Source organism: Mya arenaria, chromosome 6 (assembly GCF_026914265.1).
Source record: "Mya arenaria isolate MELC-2E11 chromosome 6, ASM2691426v1".
NCBI lineage: Eukaryota > Metazoa > Mollusca > Bivalvia > Myida > Myidae > Mya > Mya arenaria.
Genome location: NC_069127.1, coordinates 37,921,544 through 37,941,274, shown reverse-complemented (window position 1 = coordinate 37,941,274; position 19,731 = coordinate 37,921,544). Strand labels below are relative to the sequence as shown.

General features: G+C 33.0%; 1 protein-coding gene across 5 annotated transcripts in view; it reads right to left on the bottom strand.

Moving 5' to 3' along the window:
* Positions 1-19,731, bottom strand: part of LOC128237427 (uncharacterized) — a 113,961-nt gene that overhangs the window by 42,267 nt on the left and 51,963 nt on the right. For 4 of the 5 annotated variants that reach the window (XM_052952957.1, XM_052952956.1, XM_052952958.1 and 1 more), the window contains 5 exons: positions 13,715-13,840; positions 13,441-13,566; positions 1,833-1,958; positions 1,043-1,165; positions 426-557 (listed from right to left, as the gene is read on the bottom strand). In XM_052952957.1, coding sequence (XP_052808917.1) covers positions 426-557; positions 1,043-1,165; positions 1,833-1,958; positions 13,441-13,566; positions 13,715-13,840 — 633 coding nt within the window. The remainder of the gene's footprint in view (positions 1-425; positions 558-1,042; positions 1,166-1,832; positions 1,959-13,440; positions 13,567-13,714; positions 13,841-19,731) is intronic. The other variant, XM_052952959.1, reaches the window with a different exon arrangement.

The following is a 19,731-nucleotide window of genomic DNA, read 5'->3' as shown; positions in this document are numbered from 1 at the left end:
GGGATCATCTACAGGTCATGAGTAACATGCACAACACATATGAAGTTCCTAGATTCAATCGTTCTATAGTCATTGAGTGGAAAAAAAAGTCTTACATAAAGACTGATTGACTGATGGACAGGGCAAAAACAATATGTTTCCCCATGAGTGGTTGAGACAAAATCAGATAAATTTAATATCAAATGTTATTTGCCTCTATTTTCTTATGTTGTTAATTATCCTAATTTGAAGCATGCCTCCACTTTATTTTATTCCATGCAATGTGACCATGATAATGATCTATCATTTGCTACCTGGTAGTTCAGCTGTAAAATAATGATCAAATGAATGTTACAAATCAACTATACTAGGAGCTTTAAAACAATTTTTGCACATAAAACTGAGCAGCCATATCAAAATAGTTTAAGATGGACATAAACACATACTTAATTCACATGATCCCCCAATGCCGTCTTGGTTATCAAAGTAATTAGCATTACATTTGCAGGATGATAAACAGTAAGTATTTCCATCGGAGCATTGACCCGCTTCATTGCATGATTGACCCAAATCTCGTTCTGAAAGATAAACAAGAACACTTTAACAAAATATTTAAATCATTAAAATTAGTATAAACATGATACACTAGTCTATGCACATCATACTGAGAAATAGTAGAAATGTGTCCAGTAGTAGACACATGTGCACCTGCTTAGTCTAATATTTACGAATACATACATCAGACATCCTGTACGAATTTGGCCACGACATAAAATCTGGTAAGTAACACATTGTGTCTTGTGTCTTTAAATGGCAAATGTCTGTGCCAAGTTATTCCAAATTCACCAAAGAGTGAACTAGACGCAAAATGAGTCACTTACTAATGGGAAACAGCTAAATAACAACGTGACTATTCGTTTTTCATGTTATGTAGGTGCCATAATGGCCCTCATAAATAATAAAAAAGTAATTTCAAGCTCATAAACAGTCGTATAATCATTATATAATCAGATATTTAAAAAAAAAATTATATGTCCATGCATATATAATTATAACAACATACTTGTGCAAGTATTTGGGTTCACAAAGTAAAATCCTGACAAACATCTACAGAAGGAACTGCTACATGTCACATGATTGGCACTGCATTGTGACGTCACGTCACAACTCTCGTATATTTGACGTTCTGTCATTTTGAAAAGGGTAAATAATATGCTAATAATTTTACTGATGGCATGTCAATAATACACATGATAAATGTTGACACACATGAATATTTAAACAAGAGAGTCATGATTGATGTAAATTCGTAACCAGAGTTCCACAGCTTTAAATATAACAAAACAGAAAAAAACATTTTGACTTAAGCATAACAGCTCATTTCTATAAATATTGATAATATTTGGATAGAAAATATGGTGAGTTAAGTTTGAATAAGGCTTTCTCAAACATTTGATCTAGTGGCATACCCTTATCAACCTTATGACTTGACATTAACTCGAATTGATTAGTGTCAATCAGATAAAAGGGCGTAAAAAATAGCTTCAGGAGTTGATTCATCATTCTTGAATACCAGACCTATAATAGTGACATATTTTCACCTAGCATATATACAGCCTTGACCTTGTAAGGAACTGATGAAGTTTCATAACAATTGGGTAGAAAGCGTGGTGACTTTAATGAACGAGGAAACAATTGTGACCAATACTTGAAATGATTGAGTGGATGTGCTATCATCAAAGCTTTAAGACACAGCTGTTGATGCCAGAATAATGTTATGATCAAAGTCTTGTTTCCTGCCAACAACAAAGTTTTAACCATTTATTCTTATATAGTAATATGAGAGTACATACTGGTACATGTGTTTGCTCCTTGGTCACTGTAGTAGTCACTCTGACATGTACAAGATCCATTACATACTACATTGCTGGTGGTGATGCATTCATTCACATTGCCACAGCTCTGACCTAAAGAACGCTCTGAAAATATAAAAGAAAATGTAAGTCAACATTGCTTCAGTTTTAGTATTACTCTAACACAATAATGTCACAACGTTTGAAGTCAAAGTCTATCAATCAAAAACATAAGGAGTTATGGAGACAGTAAAAAAAAGAGTATTTATTTAATCGACTTGGGCAATAACTCATTTAAAGAATAACATTATATAATACACAAAAGGATGTTTTTTATGCACAGCCTATCTCCTTAACACCTTTAATATGTGTATGACGTTCAAATTCAACACCTCAAAACCATATGGATTATAGAGAAAAGTAGACTTGTCCTTGTAAAAGATAAATATAAACAAGAGATGTTTGTCAAACACTATGCCCCATTAGCCCTATGAAGTCAGGAATATTTGGACAGTTGAAGACAATATGTTAATACCAAAATGCCAGCTGATTGACCTCAAAATCAATACGGGTCATCTACTGGTCACACCCAGACCTCTTTGTCAAGTTTAAGGACTTTTTTTTTTTAATTCCGGGGGATTTTTATCTCCCGCCGGGAGACCGGGGGATGGATCGAAATTCCGGGGGATTTTTCCTCCCGCCGGGGGAAATGGCATGTATGATTTTATATGTCCATGCATATATATAACCCCTTATCAATAGGGGTCATCTACTGATCAAACCCAACGGCCATGTGAAGCTTGAGGACCATAGGTCTAAGCATTGTCTAGTTATCACTTAGACAAGCTTTTTACATTCAAGGTCACTGTGACCTGACCTTTGACCTGATGACCTCCAAGTGAATAGGGGTGATTTACTGGTCATGCCTAATCTTCATGTCAATTTTGAGGGCCATGGGTGCAGGCTTTTTGCATTCATAGTAATAGTGACCTTGTCCTTTGACCTGATGACCTCAAAATCAATAGGGGTCAACAACTGGTCCGACTGAGCCTCCATGGCAAGTTTGAGGACCGTAGGTCCAGGCAAGGTCGAGTTATCACTCGGCCATGACTTTTCACGTTTAAGGTCTCTGTGACCTTGACCTTTGTTCGATGACATTAAAATTAAAAATAGTTATTTACTGCTTAGGCCAAACCTCAAAGTCAAGTTTGAGGACTATAGGTCAAGGCATTGTTGAGTTATTTATTACTCAGACAAGCTATTTTCATATAATTATGGTCACTGTGACTTTGACCTTTAAGCCAATGACCTTAAAAATCATAGGGGTCATCCACTGGTCAAACCAAACCTCCAAATCATGTCTGAAGACAATTTGCAAATTTTTGGTATTTGCCTATACCTGGATCAACAACCGAACAATTATTTAAAAAAAAACCTGACTATTTAGCAGAACTGACATGAGCTACATTTCATGGAAAATAACATTGGAAAACTTTATGCTATCAGATCAAACAAAACATGTGATATTGAGATAAAAAGTTCTGAAAGCATAAACGAAAATGTTGGATTTCTGGAATTTGACCACAAACAATGAATACAAGCCCCAAATATGTAACTTTTTTATTTCATGTTCGAAACTTATAGTGAACTTGTAGATATTTTGTAACATATGTATAATTGGTTATTTTTACATACATTAAACTTTATAATGTTTTTGGTTGATTAGATTAGCAATGTCAGTGCCTTAGTGTAGCATTAGATAATATGCACAACTTTAAACGCTGATTACAAAAGAAATCCCACAGCATTTGCATGCGGAGCAGGCTTTAAACAATCAAATACAACCTTCTTGCAGCTGCATGCTACTGTATGGCAGACAGTTTGACAAGTGCACTGTACAACTTTCATAATATGAGCATGAGCTGGTGCTGTTTTAGTTGTCACTGGATATAGTAGTTTGTTACTCACAACTTCCCAACCCCTTTCTACCGGGTTAAAAAAAGAGTGTCCTTTCCAGCCCTGAACTTGAAGAAATACCCGTAAACTGTAATACTTAACACATAGTACTTCATCATCACTGACCCCAGCATTGTCATTCATAAGCACAACGGTGTTTTTCTCTCTAAACGTGAAATCTTTCATATTAATAATATTACTCTCATATGATGCAATACCACTGGTTACACTCCTTGTATCTGCTTCACATTATCTTTCTTGCAAGTGCAGTGCAACAAGCTTCCATCTTCATTTATGTCAGAGCATGTTAGTAGGTCGCGACAGAATCCAAACAGCATTTTAAATCTTATTCATACCCCGACCCCTTGTCAAACCTCCAACACTTTCAGACTTCACATTACATCTGCTCACTCCACATTAGCATATGCTCAATAAGTAAGTCCTCATGATTAAATATCATATAAAAGTTTATTAGTCCATGTTTTTGTCTGTATATCATATTTCTGTTTATATCAACGTCATTGGTTTTGCTGCGAGACGATGCGCCGTTTTATTAATCATTGTATGACGTTGAATTCACTTCCTTTCTATAATAATAATAATAATAATAATAATAATAATAATAAAATAATAATAATAATAATAATTATAATAATAATAATGTGTTTAGGTCATTTTTATATCATATTTGACTATTAGTAAATTCCAGAAATATCAGGTTCTATTTATATTTTTAACCTGTTTCCCTTAATGTACAATTTCACAGTTAGCAATATTAATATACAACTGATATCAATGTGTAAGATTATACGATACAGTTATTCTGATATGGCAATGCTAAATTCCATTATGACTTTTTGCAAATTCCAGAAATTCTTACGTTCATTCATAGTTATAACACTTTAACCAAAATATCACCTTTCTCATTTTATGGTAATCAGCAACTTAAGTTTGTTGTAGAGCAGTTTAATACAGTCAAACCTGGTTGAACGGTCACCTCCTTTAAATGGCCACCTGCCTTAACGGGCCACTCCAAATTCCCCCCGTACGTTTTTACTATATAATGTACGTGCATTAAGCGGCCAACTGTCTAACGCGGCCACGGCCACTAATTTTTGTCCCCATGAAGCCATATAAACACTAATTAGCGGCCACTAATCCCTAGTCACTGACACTTCCACTTATAAATTTTTCCAATACACAGCTTTAATTGCGTATAGAAGTTTACGGAAAAGAACGACGACCTCGGGTATCTCCGTCATCCAATGAAAATGAATATTGCATCACACGATTGCCATGCATGTTTACTCATCGAGAAATCATGTTTATTACACGTCGGCGAATGTTTTGATCAGAATTGACACAATTAATGACACAATTAATAAGATAATTAAATAATTACGAAGATAATTTTTAAATACCGACAAAAACACCGGTTTTTATGAGTTCACAGTTTGCATTGTCATTCGAAGGCGTTAAACGAGTTACGATTTTTATGCACTTTAATATTATTTTTCAAAGTGCACGGATTTATATTTCTACGAACGGATATTTACAATGAATTGTTCTTGATATGTTTTTACCTTTGATTATGGCTGAAACTAAGACTAATCGAAAGTGTTTGATTCTAAAAGAACGTGTCGAGTTTATAAAGTTATTAGAAAACGGCCGTAGTGCAAGAAGTGTTGCCAAGGAATTTAACTGTGGAAGGACTCGAAACAATTTCTTACTTAAGCGTAAGCGTGAAATGTTTAGACTGATATGTGGTATGCTTTGTTTATGCCTTGTATCAACATTTATCTATTGTATTTTATTTATAAATTTGAAATAAATTTATTCTATCTATACAAATGTATTTGAATTCAGCCTTCTTCAATAATATTGATACAGATGTTACTGATTGTGGTGTGAGGTGGTGGTTAAGATATATACTCCATCTCTGAATAAAGCTAAAGGCCGAAATGTCAAACCTGGATTAAGTGGCCACCTGTCTTAAGCAGCCACTTTGATCATTTCCCAAGGGTGGCCACTTAATACAGGTTTGACTGTATAAGTTTCAGCTTAATTTCTTCCAGTTCTTGGCAAACTCCAGAAATTCCCATCTAAATTTGTTTTTTTAAACATTTTTACCCAAAAACTCATATTTCACAATTATAGATGATGTGTCAATGTATAAGGTATGTTATGGTGCTGTATAATAATTATTCAACAATGTTATTCTGGTACGTTTATTGTTAAATAAAAGTTTGATACGGACAAATTCCAGAAAATTAATTCATACTTTTGTTTACATTTTTAACATTTTACCCCAAATATCATATTTCACTATAAATAATGAGTCGACACATAAGGTATGTTATGGTGCTGTAAACTATCTATTAAATACGGTTATTCCGGTAATTGTTATTGCTACATTTAATTTAATGTAGACAAATTCCAGAAATTAATACTTTTGTTAACATTTTTGAACATTTTACCCCAAAATTCCTATTTCACAACTGATGATGTGTCTATACATTAGATATGTTATGGTGTTGTATACTATGTAATAAATAAAGTTTTTCTGAATTTTCTTTTGTTAGATCTAATTTTGATAGAGACAAATCCCAGAAATTCATACTTTTATTTTAACTTTCTTTAACATTTTACCCCAAAAATCACAATTAACAATATATGACGAGTCTACACATTAGATGTGTTATAGTGCTGTTTGTTATCTTACACATATAGTTATTTTGATATTTCTATTGCTAGATGTTCAATTTTGATATAGACAAATCCCAGAAATTCATACTTTTGTTAACATTTTTTAACGTTTAACCCCAAAAATCACATTTAACAATATTTGATGTGCCTTAATATTAGGTATGCTATGATGCTCTATAGTATCTATAAAATAGAGTTATTTGGGGGATTTTAATGCTAAATCCATATTTGATACAGACAAATTCCAGAAATTCATACTTTTGTTTACAATTTTAACATTTTATCCCAAAAATCACATTTTGCACCGTTATAAAGTTTTTCTATACTTTTTTTCCACACACAGCAGATATCAAACAACACAAATATGCAAAAATCATTTCTGTGCATTTTTTTCCCCTTTATTTGCATTTTCAGCCACAGGGTCACTGGACTATTGTGTGAAGCATGAAGTCTATTGAAGGAAGGGTATAGTATTTATCAGTGAAAATCCTAACTTGCCATAAATTTTAACCAAACTTTCAAGTCGATCATGGGTCATAATTTGTATTAAGGATAACATGAAGATATGTAATCTAATTGTGTGATCGCCATCAACACTTGTGTGAAGCATGAAGTCTATTGAAGGAAGGGTATAGAATTTATCAGTGACCAGCAACTTGCCCTAAATTTTAACCAAACTTGCAAGCTTATTAAGGGTCAAAATTTGTATTTAGGATACTACAGAGTTATGTAACCTTACCTATAACCTATATTTCATAAAGATTTTTTTAACAAATATAGATTATGAATGGATGGGACATGATGTGACTAGAGTGTAAATAAGGATTTCTCAATCATTTGATCTAGCAGCATACTGTTTACATTTAATCTCATGAATTGCCATGAACTTTAAAGGGACTCAAATATCTTTTGAGACCAAAAAAAAAGGTTTTCTCAGTAATGCTTCTGAGTACACTTTTTTATCATTATTTTACTCTATGATATCAAAATTGCAGATAAAAAACAATTAAAGTGTAAAAATAAATAATTTTGATTTAAGTGATTTGTGAGCTGGAACATTCAAGAGCAAATTTGAATACTGACACCTTAACCACTAGACCTGTAGGACTTGTACAACAATAAAAATCTATATTTTGACCTTTCAACAATACATTGTTAAAATCACATGATAATGTCGATCAACCAATCACATAACAATGAAAGTCTTTAAGTTAGATGCTATTGAAAATCATGGTCTTCAAAAATGATATTTCAGCTGTCAATATCTTCTTTTTCGTAATAAAAAAAGTGCATTTTACAAACCATTTGAAGTCACTTTATTTGACTTGTACCAATCAGAAGATTACGCAGAAAAAGTAGGTTCAAGAGTTGTTACAACATTCTTGAATACCAGACCTAGAGACATTTTTTTTCTTATATAGACCTTACTTTTTAATGGACTGATTGACTAATTTTCATAACAATTGGGTAGAAAGTGTGGTGACTCATTATCTGAACTTTAATGAACGAGGAAACAATTGTGATCTAAAACTTGTAATGATTGAGTGAATATGCTCTTTTCAAAGCTCTAAGACACAACTGGATGATGACAGAATAAAGTTATGATCAAAGTCTTGTTTCCTTCCAACAACAAAGTTTTAACCATTTATTGGCGCCGCTCTGAAGAGCGCGCCTATTATGGAATGGGAATTTATTTTAGTTAGTGGTAGGAGTGGTTTTTAAGTTGATTGACAGTTGGGTTTTACTGTTATTTTATTATGATTAAAAAATGCAAATGGATGGCGATTGCATGGGTGTTAAAAATGCTATTTGTGGTTGAATAGATTGTCTTCAATTTATCTTCAAAACATTATATTTGAAGAACGACAAATAAGTTTAATAACTGTTCCCGTTTCGTTTACGTTTTCCGATTGGTTAACTGTAATATCATGTGCCGGAAATGTAAATATTCGGAGGAGTTCCGAATGAAATGTAAAATGTGTGGACCGGTAATTATGTGAATGGGAATAATTATGTTTTATGTTGTTTTGTTATGTTTACTGCATTAATAAACAATGAGGTAAGCTGTTTTCTTTAATTTAATCGATATTGGATTAAATGTTCACCTAACTTTATTTTTTAATGTGTTGAAGGTGACATTAGTAAAATTGTATTACGATTGCCCCCGAGTTGTTTTATTTTTAGAACACTTCACATATCCGGACGTTGCTATTTTTAGAACCAGATGGTATTTCCCCGCTATTCATATGTCAATAATGGAATTTCTACATCGTTGATTAATAGTTGGAAACTTGGTTTTGTCATGAATATACGTTTAAAATAAGTAAACACTAAAAGTGCACACTGACAGTTGATTACGATACATCTAACAATTTGAGTCATTACAGTAAAACATGGATTATAAGTGAATTATACGAGTAAGAGAAGATTTTCTGTCGACAAAACTAATGTCAACAATCAGTATGGAATTGGGATATTCGTATCAAAGGGCTATTCATGTAAGTATCCTTGAGTAGTTGTGTAAGTTAATGTGTTCAAAAATGTTTGTTTTTTAATTTCTTTGGAATTTTTAAATCATTTTTATTTGCTAAACGTTTAGACAGCGTTTTAATATTTCTACATGTACTATAAATATACATGTTACATACTTTACATCTACTTATAATGCACCAGTCAATTGTAACCAAAGCCCCACCTGGTCCGAGGAATAGCTAGGACTTTGACTTTCTATGTCCAGCCAACCCAGGGTAAAATCCTCGTCCTGCGGGGACGAACTGATGGTCAAATCCTCGCCATATGCCCCGTACCCCAGGGAGCCTAGGTAAGGCATATTCCCTGCTATATCTGGCTCAAAGACAAAACCACCGTATTCACCCGGCTCTGCGAGGCCACCTAAAAGTTAAAAACACAGCCCATTTTCCTGGCATATCCCCGGCATATCCCCAGACCTGGAGGGCCGTGGTTACAATTGATTGGTGCATTATGTACATGTTACATATTTTTAAATGTACTTATGTACATCATTTATGTATATGATATGAGTATGTAATCTTTTATTTGATTGTTTTATCTTAGAAAAATATTAGACTTAAAAATACCCATTATTTGTTTACAAACTGCATATTTTCAAAATAAACCTGTATTAAAAGATGTACATGGTTTCGGACTGGAAGCCACAACAGCTTGGACACAAGCGACATTCATTTGCTTGGTGTAGGTCTCGTTGAACGCCATACTGTTGTGAATCATTATCAATTATATGCACAACATCTACACATTTGTGCCTACCAACCCTTACTTTTGGCTAAAACGGATATTAGTGCAGAATGTATAATTAATACATGTGCATTGTATTTTACGGTTGTAGTTTCTGTTGGTTGATAATCAGAAGTCTAATTTCTTTCAGGCAGGAAAAGGACTGAATATTACTATTATATGAAGAATTCCAGCCTGCATTAAATACTTTGTTGGATCATTGAGACAGATTTGACATCCATGTCTATCCACATCTGATAGAGATGATGTGAGTATTTCACATAAAACATATTTCAGTTGGTGTTTGTTGTTTTATAAACTCACTGTTTTCAATAATCCAGTGGTTGTGGTGGTGGTGATGGTGGTGGTGATGATGAATTTTATTGATAAATTTAGTAATTTTCTTTATATTATATACATGTATGTATCAGCTTATTGTTGTTGTTTTTAAATAATGTTGAGAAATATTAAACTGTTTATATTTTATTTTGTATATGTATGGCAGTATTATTATCTATACAAATCAGTTAGAAAGTACTTTTTTTCTTTTACAGCACTAAACATTCTAGATGGGTAAAGACCTGTTAAATCAGCATTGACTCAGCATTGAGTAATTTTCATCTGTGCAGACACTACAAGTACAAACGCATGGGAACAAACCAAACTTCATATGTTGAAGAGTGAAGAATTATTGTGAAAAGTTCTAAATGTTAGAATACCATTGACTAAATAAAACAAATAGACATCGATTACCAGCAGAGACTGTTTACATGTTATAATATTAAAAAGACATTAGTTGAGAACTTTCACTCTGACATTTTTGGAGGGGCATTACCACCTACTTAGTGTTCTTGTTTCTTTACATATTTTAATTTAAAAGTACATTCATTGTTTTTAAATCTGAATTCTGAGTTAGTATCATAAGTAAAATTCATTTATTTGAATAATTACATTTTATGAATAAGTCCAATTGAGCTTTTTACAAGGAAAAGGTTGATTTTTAAGCATTTTATTAGTTATAAAAATGTATAGTTACATGACATTATGTATATTTTCTTCAAAGCTGAACGGTAAACTATCAAAAATTGTCTTTTGAATTGTTCATTAGACATCATAGAAAATATTTAAATGATTTCAGCAGGTTGTCTTATTATTAACTATTTTTTATGAATTTATAAAACTGCTATATATTTTCAAACATCGAAATACTGCTCTGTTCCGAAGACTCACAAGATCAATCAAAAAAATTTGTTCTATGTGTATCAATAATATGTTCGGTTGAACGTAATTTTTTGTTAACTGAAGTTTATTTTACCAGAAACTGTTGTGTTTATTTCATAATCTCTGATAATGTGAAAAAAAAAATCAAATAAAGACAAAATATTTTTGATTAACAGTAAAAAATCTTCAAAAATTGGATTAAAGTCCCATAGTGTACCATGATAATAACTATGTTGTCCGTAAAAGCTTTATAAAAGTGTGTATTACTTATACCTTAATTCAGTTCAAATAATTATGGCCTTTAAGGATTTGTTTTCATAATATAGATTTCCTGTTATATTGAGCTTTGTCAATTTGTGTTGATGTTCTGTTTTATGTACAATTACTATTTCTATTTCCTAACTTTTGTCTCATTTGTCAAATTGAATTGTTACATATTTAAGAAAAAAAACACACACACTATTTTTAAAGATGCACTCTTACTCCCCAATAAGACTTATGATAATTAATATTATTGTTTTCATTTTTCAAAATGGGTTGATAGATGTCAACAACAATGTTTCTGATGAAGGAGTTCAATTTGCTAATAAGAATGAACTTAAAACATGGTATTTCTGCTTTGTGATACTATAGTAGACCACAGTAAATCTTTTAGCAATCACCAATTGATCATTTAATATTTGTCATGCATTCTGCTATTATAAACAGGGTGACAAGCTTGTTATCAGTAAACGATATTTCAGTAAATGCATTATTTAGTAAGTAGTTATTGTTTTTTTCACTCAATTTGATGTGTGTTATATATACAATTATATGTATTGATTTCAAATAAGAGTTTCACTTTAAAGATGCTCATTTAAAGATAATGAACAGACACACAAAACTAGACACATTTGATACTAATTATACGAATGATTATTGTTTTATATATAGGTGACCTCTGATTTGTTTTGGAGATATTCATAAATGGGTGTTATTCTTTATTGTCTTCAGTTTCTTATACATTTAAGGATTTTTATAATTGCTTTTCTGGTATATATTACAATGTAATTTAATGCAAATGAAAACACACTTTAAACTGGACACATTTGATACTAATGATATAAATGATTATTGTTTACATGTACTCTGATTTGTTATGAAGAAATTCATAAAGGGGTGTTCTTCATGTTATTATACATTTTGGACTTGATTTAGTATTGCTTTTCTGGTATATATTCATTTAATGCACAAAGAAATTATTTTAAGTGTTCAGTATCACTTTCACACATTGTTTACCATTATTTTTTGCATATTTGGCCTATTTATGCTTATATGTGCATTGTTGTATTTCAAAACCTTTGTGAAAAATAGAAACAGTATTATTTCCTTCATACATAGTCTGATACATATTCAGTTTGAATGCGTTATTTTTATCATATTTGAAAAAAAATGCCATTGTCCAATAAGACACATGCTGTTTTTGTGTTAATATCAACTAAAACATCAATTTTCTACTCTTCTTTACTATGTAAATGAAGAAGTTAACATTAGTATTATTAAACAGCTAAAAACAAGGCATGTTATGTTATAAATGCATTTCATCTAGTAAACAATGTTCACTTTTTATATAACAGTTCAATAATTATGTTCTATTTATGTTTGCAACTTTACAGTTCAATAATTATGTTCTATTTATGTTTGCAACTTTACAGTTCAATAATTATGTTCTATTTATGTTTGCAACTTTTGGACGAAACGATAAAGTTTATTAAAGTACTACACAAATTGTTGAATTGTTATTTCATATCTCTTCTTCATGATGAATGAGGTAACTTATTCTTCCCTACAAGTTGTCATTCCAGCATGGTGACGTTGCCCCCTCCTCCTATATGATTAGAACTGCAGTGTACATGAACAATAACTCTATTTCAGCGTATTGCATGAGTTATTCCCTTTGTATCTTTTCCTGTCCGGAGCATATCTAGAAAACTACTTTTTTTGGAATTTCATTAAACATCATTCAATGGTATTTAGCACAACGAGAGGAAGTGCAGTGCACAATGACTATAGCTGTTTTTAAGCTAATTACATAATTATTGCCCTTTGCCGCTTTTTCTTGACCAGAGCATTACTTTAAAACTACTTATGGTATTGAAATAAAACTTGGTATATGGGTATGTGACAATGACAAAAAGTACAGTGCACAAGCACCCTAATTCTGTCGTGTTCATTAATGTACCCCACCCCTAATGAAATGTTCAACTTGAAAATCTTCAATTTCAATGCTTTTTCCTATGTTGTCATGCAGAAAACTACAAACATTTTGAGAATTTCATAGATGCGGTTCAATACACCATAATATGCTTGTTGGCCTTGACATTCCTTGTTTTTCAACATATAACAAGTGCATAAACTATTAAACGGCGCCCTTTGATGCTTTGCATCAATGGTCTTTCTTGTTATTATATAGTAAGATGAGAGTACATACTGGTACAAGTGTTTGCTCCTTGGTCAGTGTAGTAGCCACTCTGACATGTACAAGCTCCATTACATACTACATTGCTGGTGGTGGTGCATTGATTCACATCGCCACAGCTCTGACCTAAAGAACGCTCTGAAAATATAAAAGCAAACGTTAACATTACATCATTCCTTAATACCTGACATAGTGACATATTTTTATTTAGCCATTGTATAATAATAGTCTTTTATCTGTAAACAACATACCATTTATTATTATATAGTAAGATGAGAGTACATACTGGTACAGGTGTTTGCTCCTTGGTCACTGTAGTAGCCACTCAGACATGTACAAGCTCCATTACATACTACATTGCTGGTGGTGGTGCATTGATTCACATTGTCACAGCTCTGACCAAGAGTGCGCTCTGAAAATATAAAAGCAAACCTAAGTCAACATTACTTTTAGTATTTCCCCTTATACAAAAATGTCACAACATTTTTTTAAGTCAACGTTTACAGCAAACACATATAAAGTAATGGATAGAAGTTAAAAAGTAAGTATCAATATAATTGACTTGGATAATAACCCTATTTTAGAATAACAAATACACAAAATAATGTTTCTTATGCACATAATTTCTGTTTACCACAGTGGATATGTGTATGAGGTTTAACTTCAACTTAACTTTAACTTTCTGTAAGATTATAACCATTCAAAGTGTGAGGATAGGAGGTACAGTTTTAAATCATGCTCAGAATTCGATGACTGATACTTGCAGATCAACGTGTATCCTCTTAGCAGAAGGGAATAATTAAATATGACGTAATTTTAATGACCGATATGAGTTGTGACCTTAACCTTTGACTCTATGGCCTCTTAATCAATATGGGTCATCTACTTCTCATCCCCAAACTAAATGTCAAGTTTGAGGGCTATACACATGGGTGCTATGCAGGCATTGTCAAGTTATCAGACAAGCTTTTTGAGTCCAATGTCATTGTGACCTTGACCTTTGACCCACTGATCTCTAAAATCAATAGGGGTCATCTACAGGTCAGGCACAGCCTCCATGTAATGTTTGAGGGCCATGGGTGCAGGCATTGTTGTGTGATCACTCGGACAACCTTTCAGCATTCAAGGTAACTGTGACATTGACCTTTGCCCTGATGATCCCTAAAATCGATAGCAGTCATCTACTGGTCAGGCAAAGCCTCAATGTCATGTTTGATGACCAAAGGTCCAGGCATTGGTGAGTTTTCATTCCGACAAGCTTTGACACCCTTTTCCCAGTCACTGTGACTTTGGCTCGATGAGCCCTTGAATTAATTGGTGTCATCAATTGGTCAGGTCCAACCTTCATGTCAAGTTTGATGACTATAGGTCCAGGAATTGTCGAGATATCACTCAGATAAGCTTTGGTCTACCAACAGACTGACCGACATGTGCAAAGCAATATACTCCCTCTGCTTTGAAAGGGGGTATAATAATATATGGATTATAAAAAAGAGTAGACTTGTCCCAGTAAAAAATAAGTATAAACAAGAGATGTATGTCAAACACTATGCCCCATTAGCCCTATGATGTCAGGAATTATAATTGGGACAGTTGAAGAAAAAATGTTAAGACCAAAATGCCAGCAGATTAACCTCAAAATCAATATGGGTCATCTACTGGTCACAACCAGACCTCTATGTCAAGTTTGAGGACAGTCCCTTCAGGCTTTGACATGTTATCACTCAGACAAGCTTTGGTCTACCGACCTATTAACATACCGACCGAAGTACCAACCGACCAAACTACCGACAGACCGACATATGCAAAGGAAAATATGCCCCTCTTCTTAGAAGGGAGGCAAAAAAGTAATCAAAGGCATATAAGTCTAAACAAGAGCTGTCACAGTATGTGACGAATGCCCCAAAATGTGACATTGACCTATGAACAAGGTCAGTACATGAAAAGTTAAAGATCAAACAAATACATATGGCAAGTTATTTTAAATTGCCTCTGAACATAAAAAATACCACCCATACTTGACAACCTACATTCTTATGTCCTTATATTCAGCATTCCATTGTGAATAAACACTAAGTGTATCTTTCACCTTAGAGGTAGGGACATGGGTCTTGCACGTGACACGTCGTCTTGGTATGTTGAACACATGTGGCAAGTTATTTTCAAATCTGTCCACACAAGAAAAAGTAACAGCCTGGACATAACAACCAATACTCTGTATCCTTATATGCAGCACTTCATTGTGAATAAACACCTAAGTGTGACCTTGACCTTAGAGGTAGGGACACGGTTCTTGCACGCGACACGTCGTCTTGGTATGTCGAACACATGTGGTAAGTTATTTTAAATTCTGTCCATACAAGGGAAAATTACAGCCCGGACACGACAACATATACTCTATGTCCTTATATGCAGCATTCCATTGTGAATAAACACTAAGTGTGACCTTGACCTAAGAGGTAGGGACACGGGTCTTGCACCTGACACGTGGTCTTGGTATGTCAAACACATGTTGCAAGTTATTTTATTATCTGTCTATACAAGGGAAAGTTACAGCCCAGACACAACAACCTATACTCTATGTCCTTATATGCAGCATTCCATTGTGAATAAACACTAAGTGTGACCTTGACCTAAGAAATAGGGACACAGGTCTTGCACGCGACACGTCGTCTTGGTATGCCGAACACATGTGGCAAGTTATTTTAAAATCTGTCCATACAAGGGAAAGTTACAGCCCGGACACGATAATCTATTCTCTATGTCATTATATGCAGCATTCCATTGTGAATAAACACCTAAGTGTGACCTTGACCTTAGAGGTAGGGACACGGGTCTTGCACGCGACACGTCGTCTTGGTATGCCGAACACATGTGGCAAGTTATTTTAAAATCTGTCCATACAAGGGAAAGTTACAGCCCGGACACGACAACCTATACTCTATGTCCTTATAAGCAGCATTCCATTGTGAACAAGAGCGGTCACAGACAGCTATATCCCCCGCCTCATGGGGGCATTTTTTGTAACGAAAGCCAATCAATGGTAAGGGTAGTGTCTCAGGAACATAAGAAATGCGTAAAATTAAGAAAGGGCAATAACTAGTGTTGGGAATCGGTTCCAATTTTACAATCGATAATCAGTTCCACTCAAGTAACCGATTATTGATAGTTCAATCGTTTTTTTTAAATACTAGATAAAACCTAGTGAAGTTTTATTCATGCACATTATTAAACTCTTAATCATTATATATGCATATACGTTATGTCTATGATTGAAGTAATTAAGCGTTATATAAAAATAGTTCATTTTTACTTGCTCATTGTGGCTTTTATCTGCCATTTTGTTAAAGATAACGTCTGAACACTTAAACTTATATTTTTTCATTTTTTTTTTCGATGATCGATTATAACCAAATACAATCGATTGTCGCCGATTTCAGGCCCAACCAATCGATTTTCGATTATAATCGATCATTAGAACATCACTAGCAATAACTCTTTCAAAAAAGGTCAAATTGCAAAAGCCTGACAATATGCGCTGCGTCACTATATAGTAGTGTTTGAATATCGGACACCGTTTGCTATCGATGATCGAATCGAATGGGACCAAGCATTTCGATTTACTATCGGACAATAATCGAAAATTCATAATATCAGTAAGGAATACATTATTTATATATAGTATTACGAGCATTTAAATGGTTAAACCGGGATTCAGTTAGTGTGATGCTAAAGACATATGTTTTGCAACAGATTATTTTTTTCCATAACCCCTTTTTGTCTTTTAACTAAACGAAAAAGAACATTACAACACGAACACATACTTAATAATTGCACATTATACTGCAAAATGATGCACACTGGAATATGTAAGTTATCTTAATATTTTATCCATGTAAATGCATATTAAATTTTTGTGAACCTGTTAAATTTATCATTTCATAAGAACATCCTAATTTCATAAAACATTCAACAAAAAAGTAATTTAGTTAATTACAAACCAAAAATGGCATTGTCAGCGACGATTTATCGATTGTACTCGATAATCGTTTCATCACTACTTGTTAGTGTTATTGCATAAGGATTTTTTGGTGGTGTTAACTAAGAATTTAATATGACATATTTTTGACTTTAAACTTAATTAACTATTTTTATTTAGGATTGGAATCAAATATTACAACTTGAATAACTTGATAACAAGCCAAGCTGTACAGATGTTTTATATGTAATCATATTCTTTTAAAATGGTACCAATCATGTCTCTTAACGGCCAAGTTTAAGCCTTCTAATAGTGTCCCCCCCCCCCCAAACCGTATATTTGTACACAACCACTGTTGTTAATTGATCTTAATCTTATTGCCTAATTGGCTTATTAGATCTCCAATCTGAGTATCCTGTGGTGCAGTATTGATGTTTTATTATACAAATGGACCCTAAATGGCCCTGAGCCAATAAACAAATACACAGGAAATTGGCCCCTACGCTGTGACACCATTGCAATTAGCAGGAGATGCACAGCAGGTGATTATCATGCCAAACATTCATTAAACTAGGCCTTTTAAAGGTGGATTATTTTTGTTTTTCTGTCTGAAGTTTACTTAAGATAAATTTTAACCTACTAAGCATTATTTTGATATGGCTATTTTGACCTTGCTCCATTCACAAAACAATGTTTTGAATTTTTTTATCCATTTTTGGGTTATTCTGACATCTAGACTTATTTGACCATTATGTTGAAAGATAACACTAGGTCTTTAATGCTTATATTGGCCGTAATTTCTCAAGCTACTTAAGTCCCTTATTAAAGGATTAAGCTAAGCTCACTTAATTTGTTTGTATACCTTGTGAAATAATCTTATAGATTTCACAATAAGCCAAAAGTATGTATTTTTGGCTATTTGAAATATCCTTGTTAAGCCTGTTTACCATAATAAGTTGCAGCACAGTAGGGTCTTTTATATTCAATGACTTTTATTGCCACAGATTTTCTTCTATACACCATAAACATTTTTGTGAGTATCAGTTACAAATCAATTGATTCCTTTTTGTAAGAAGTTATGCATAGTTAGCTCATTTTTGCTCATCTTCAAAATTCTAGTCTTGAAAATTCAACTGCTTAAACTGCATATGGATTGTCCTGTCTGTTGCACACATAAAAATATCATTGAGCAGGACAAGTACAGGTTTTTGTTTTTTTAAGTGACTTTTCTGAAATCCTTCATGTTTACTCGTCTGAAAAAACATCCTTACATGAAGAAGAACTATGGGAGTTTCCCTGGTGTGGACTAAGGGACAAGTCCCCGCCCATAAATATTACAACAATGGACATCGAATATTCTCTAGTATCATTGTAATACTATAAATAGCATTTTACTAAATTATGGCAAACAACTTTTATGCTTTTCATTATACTTGCATGGTAACTAAATATTCAAATGAAAAATGAGAAATAATGTGTATTGTAAGGTTCAAGGTTTTTCTTCAAGATTCAATATTTTATTGCAACCTGTGAAGTGAATGATCATCCTAGATAAATGTCAAAATAAAAATTACAAAATTGTATCCACTTTCTTCCATCTTTTCTCATTAAAGATAAGGATTATAATTACTTACTAAGTTTTTTTGCAAATTTATAGCTTGCCAAAATCAGACAATGGCCAAAGAAATAAGAACACTTATTTGTTTGCCAATAATTCTAAATATTTTTTTTAAAGAGAAACAACAATGTTATACACTAAACCACAATATTCAAATTGTATACATTGTTTATAAATAATGAAGAAATAAATGGCCTAAAGAAATAAATCGCCTACGCCGCCTAGACAATTGTTAATAAATACATAATTTCAAAATAAAGTGACAAGTTCATGCTTATAAATCAAAGGGACAAACAAAAATACAAGGAAGTTAAGTCATGAACCATAAAATATAGAAGATGCACACAAATTCAAGGAATCTACATTAAAGGGACTCCACGCGTACTATGACCAGTAGTGTTTGAAAATCGGACCCCATTTGCTATCGATAATCGAATCGAATCGGATCAAGCATTTCGATTTACTATCGGACAATAATCGAAAATGCATAATATTAGTAAGGAATACATTGTTTATACATAGTATCATCATTATCATTTAAATGGTTTAACCTGGAATCAGCACGGGTGATGCTATAGTCATGCTTTTTGCGCTAGTCTAAAATAACTTAACGAAAAGACATTACAACACATTGCACATCAATTTCAAAATGATGCACACCGCGTCAAATAAATTATTTTAGCTTTTTATCCATGTAAAAGCATAT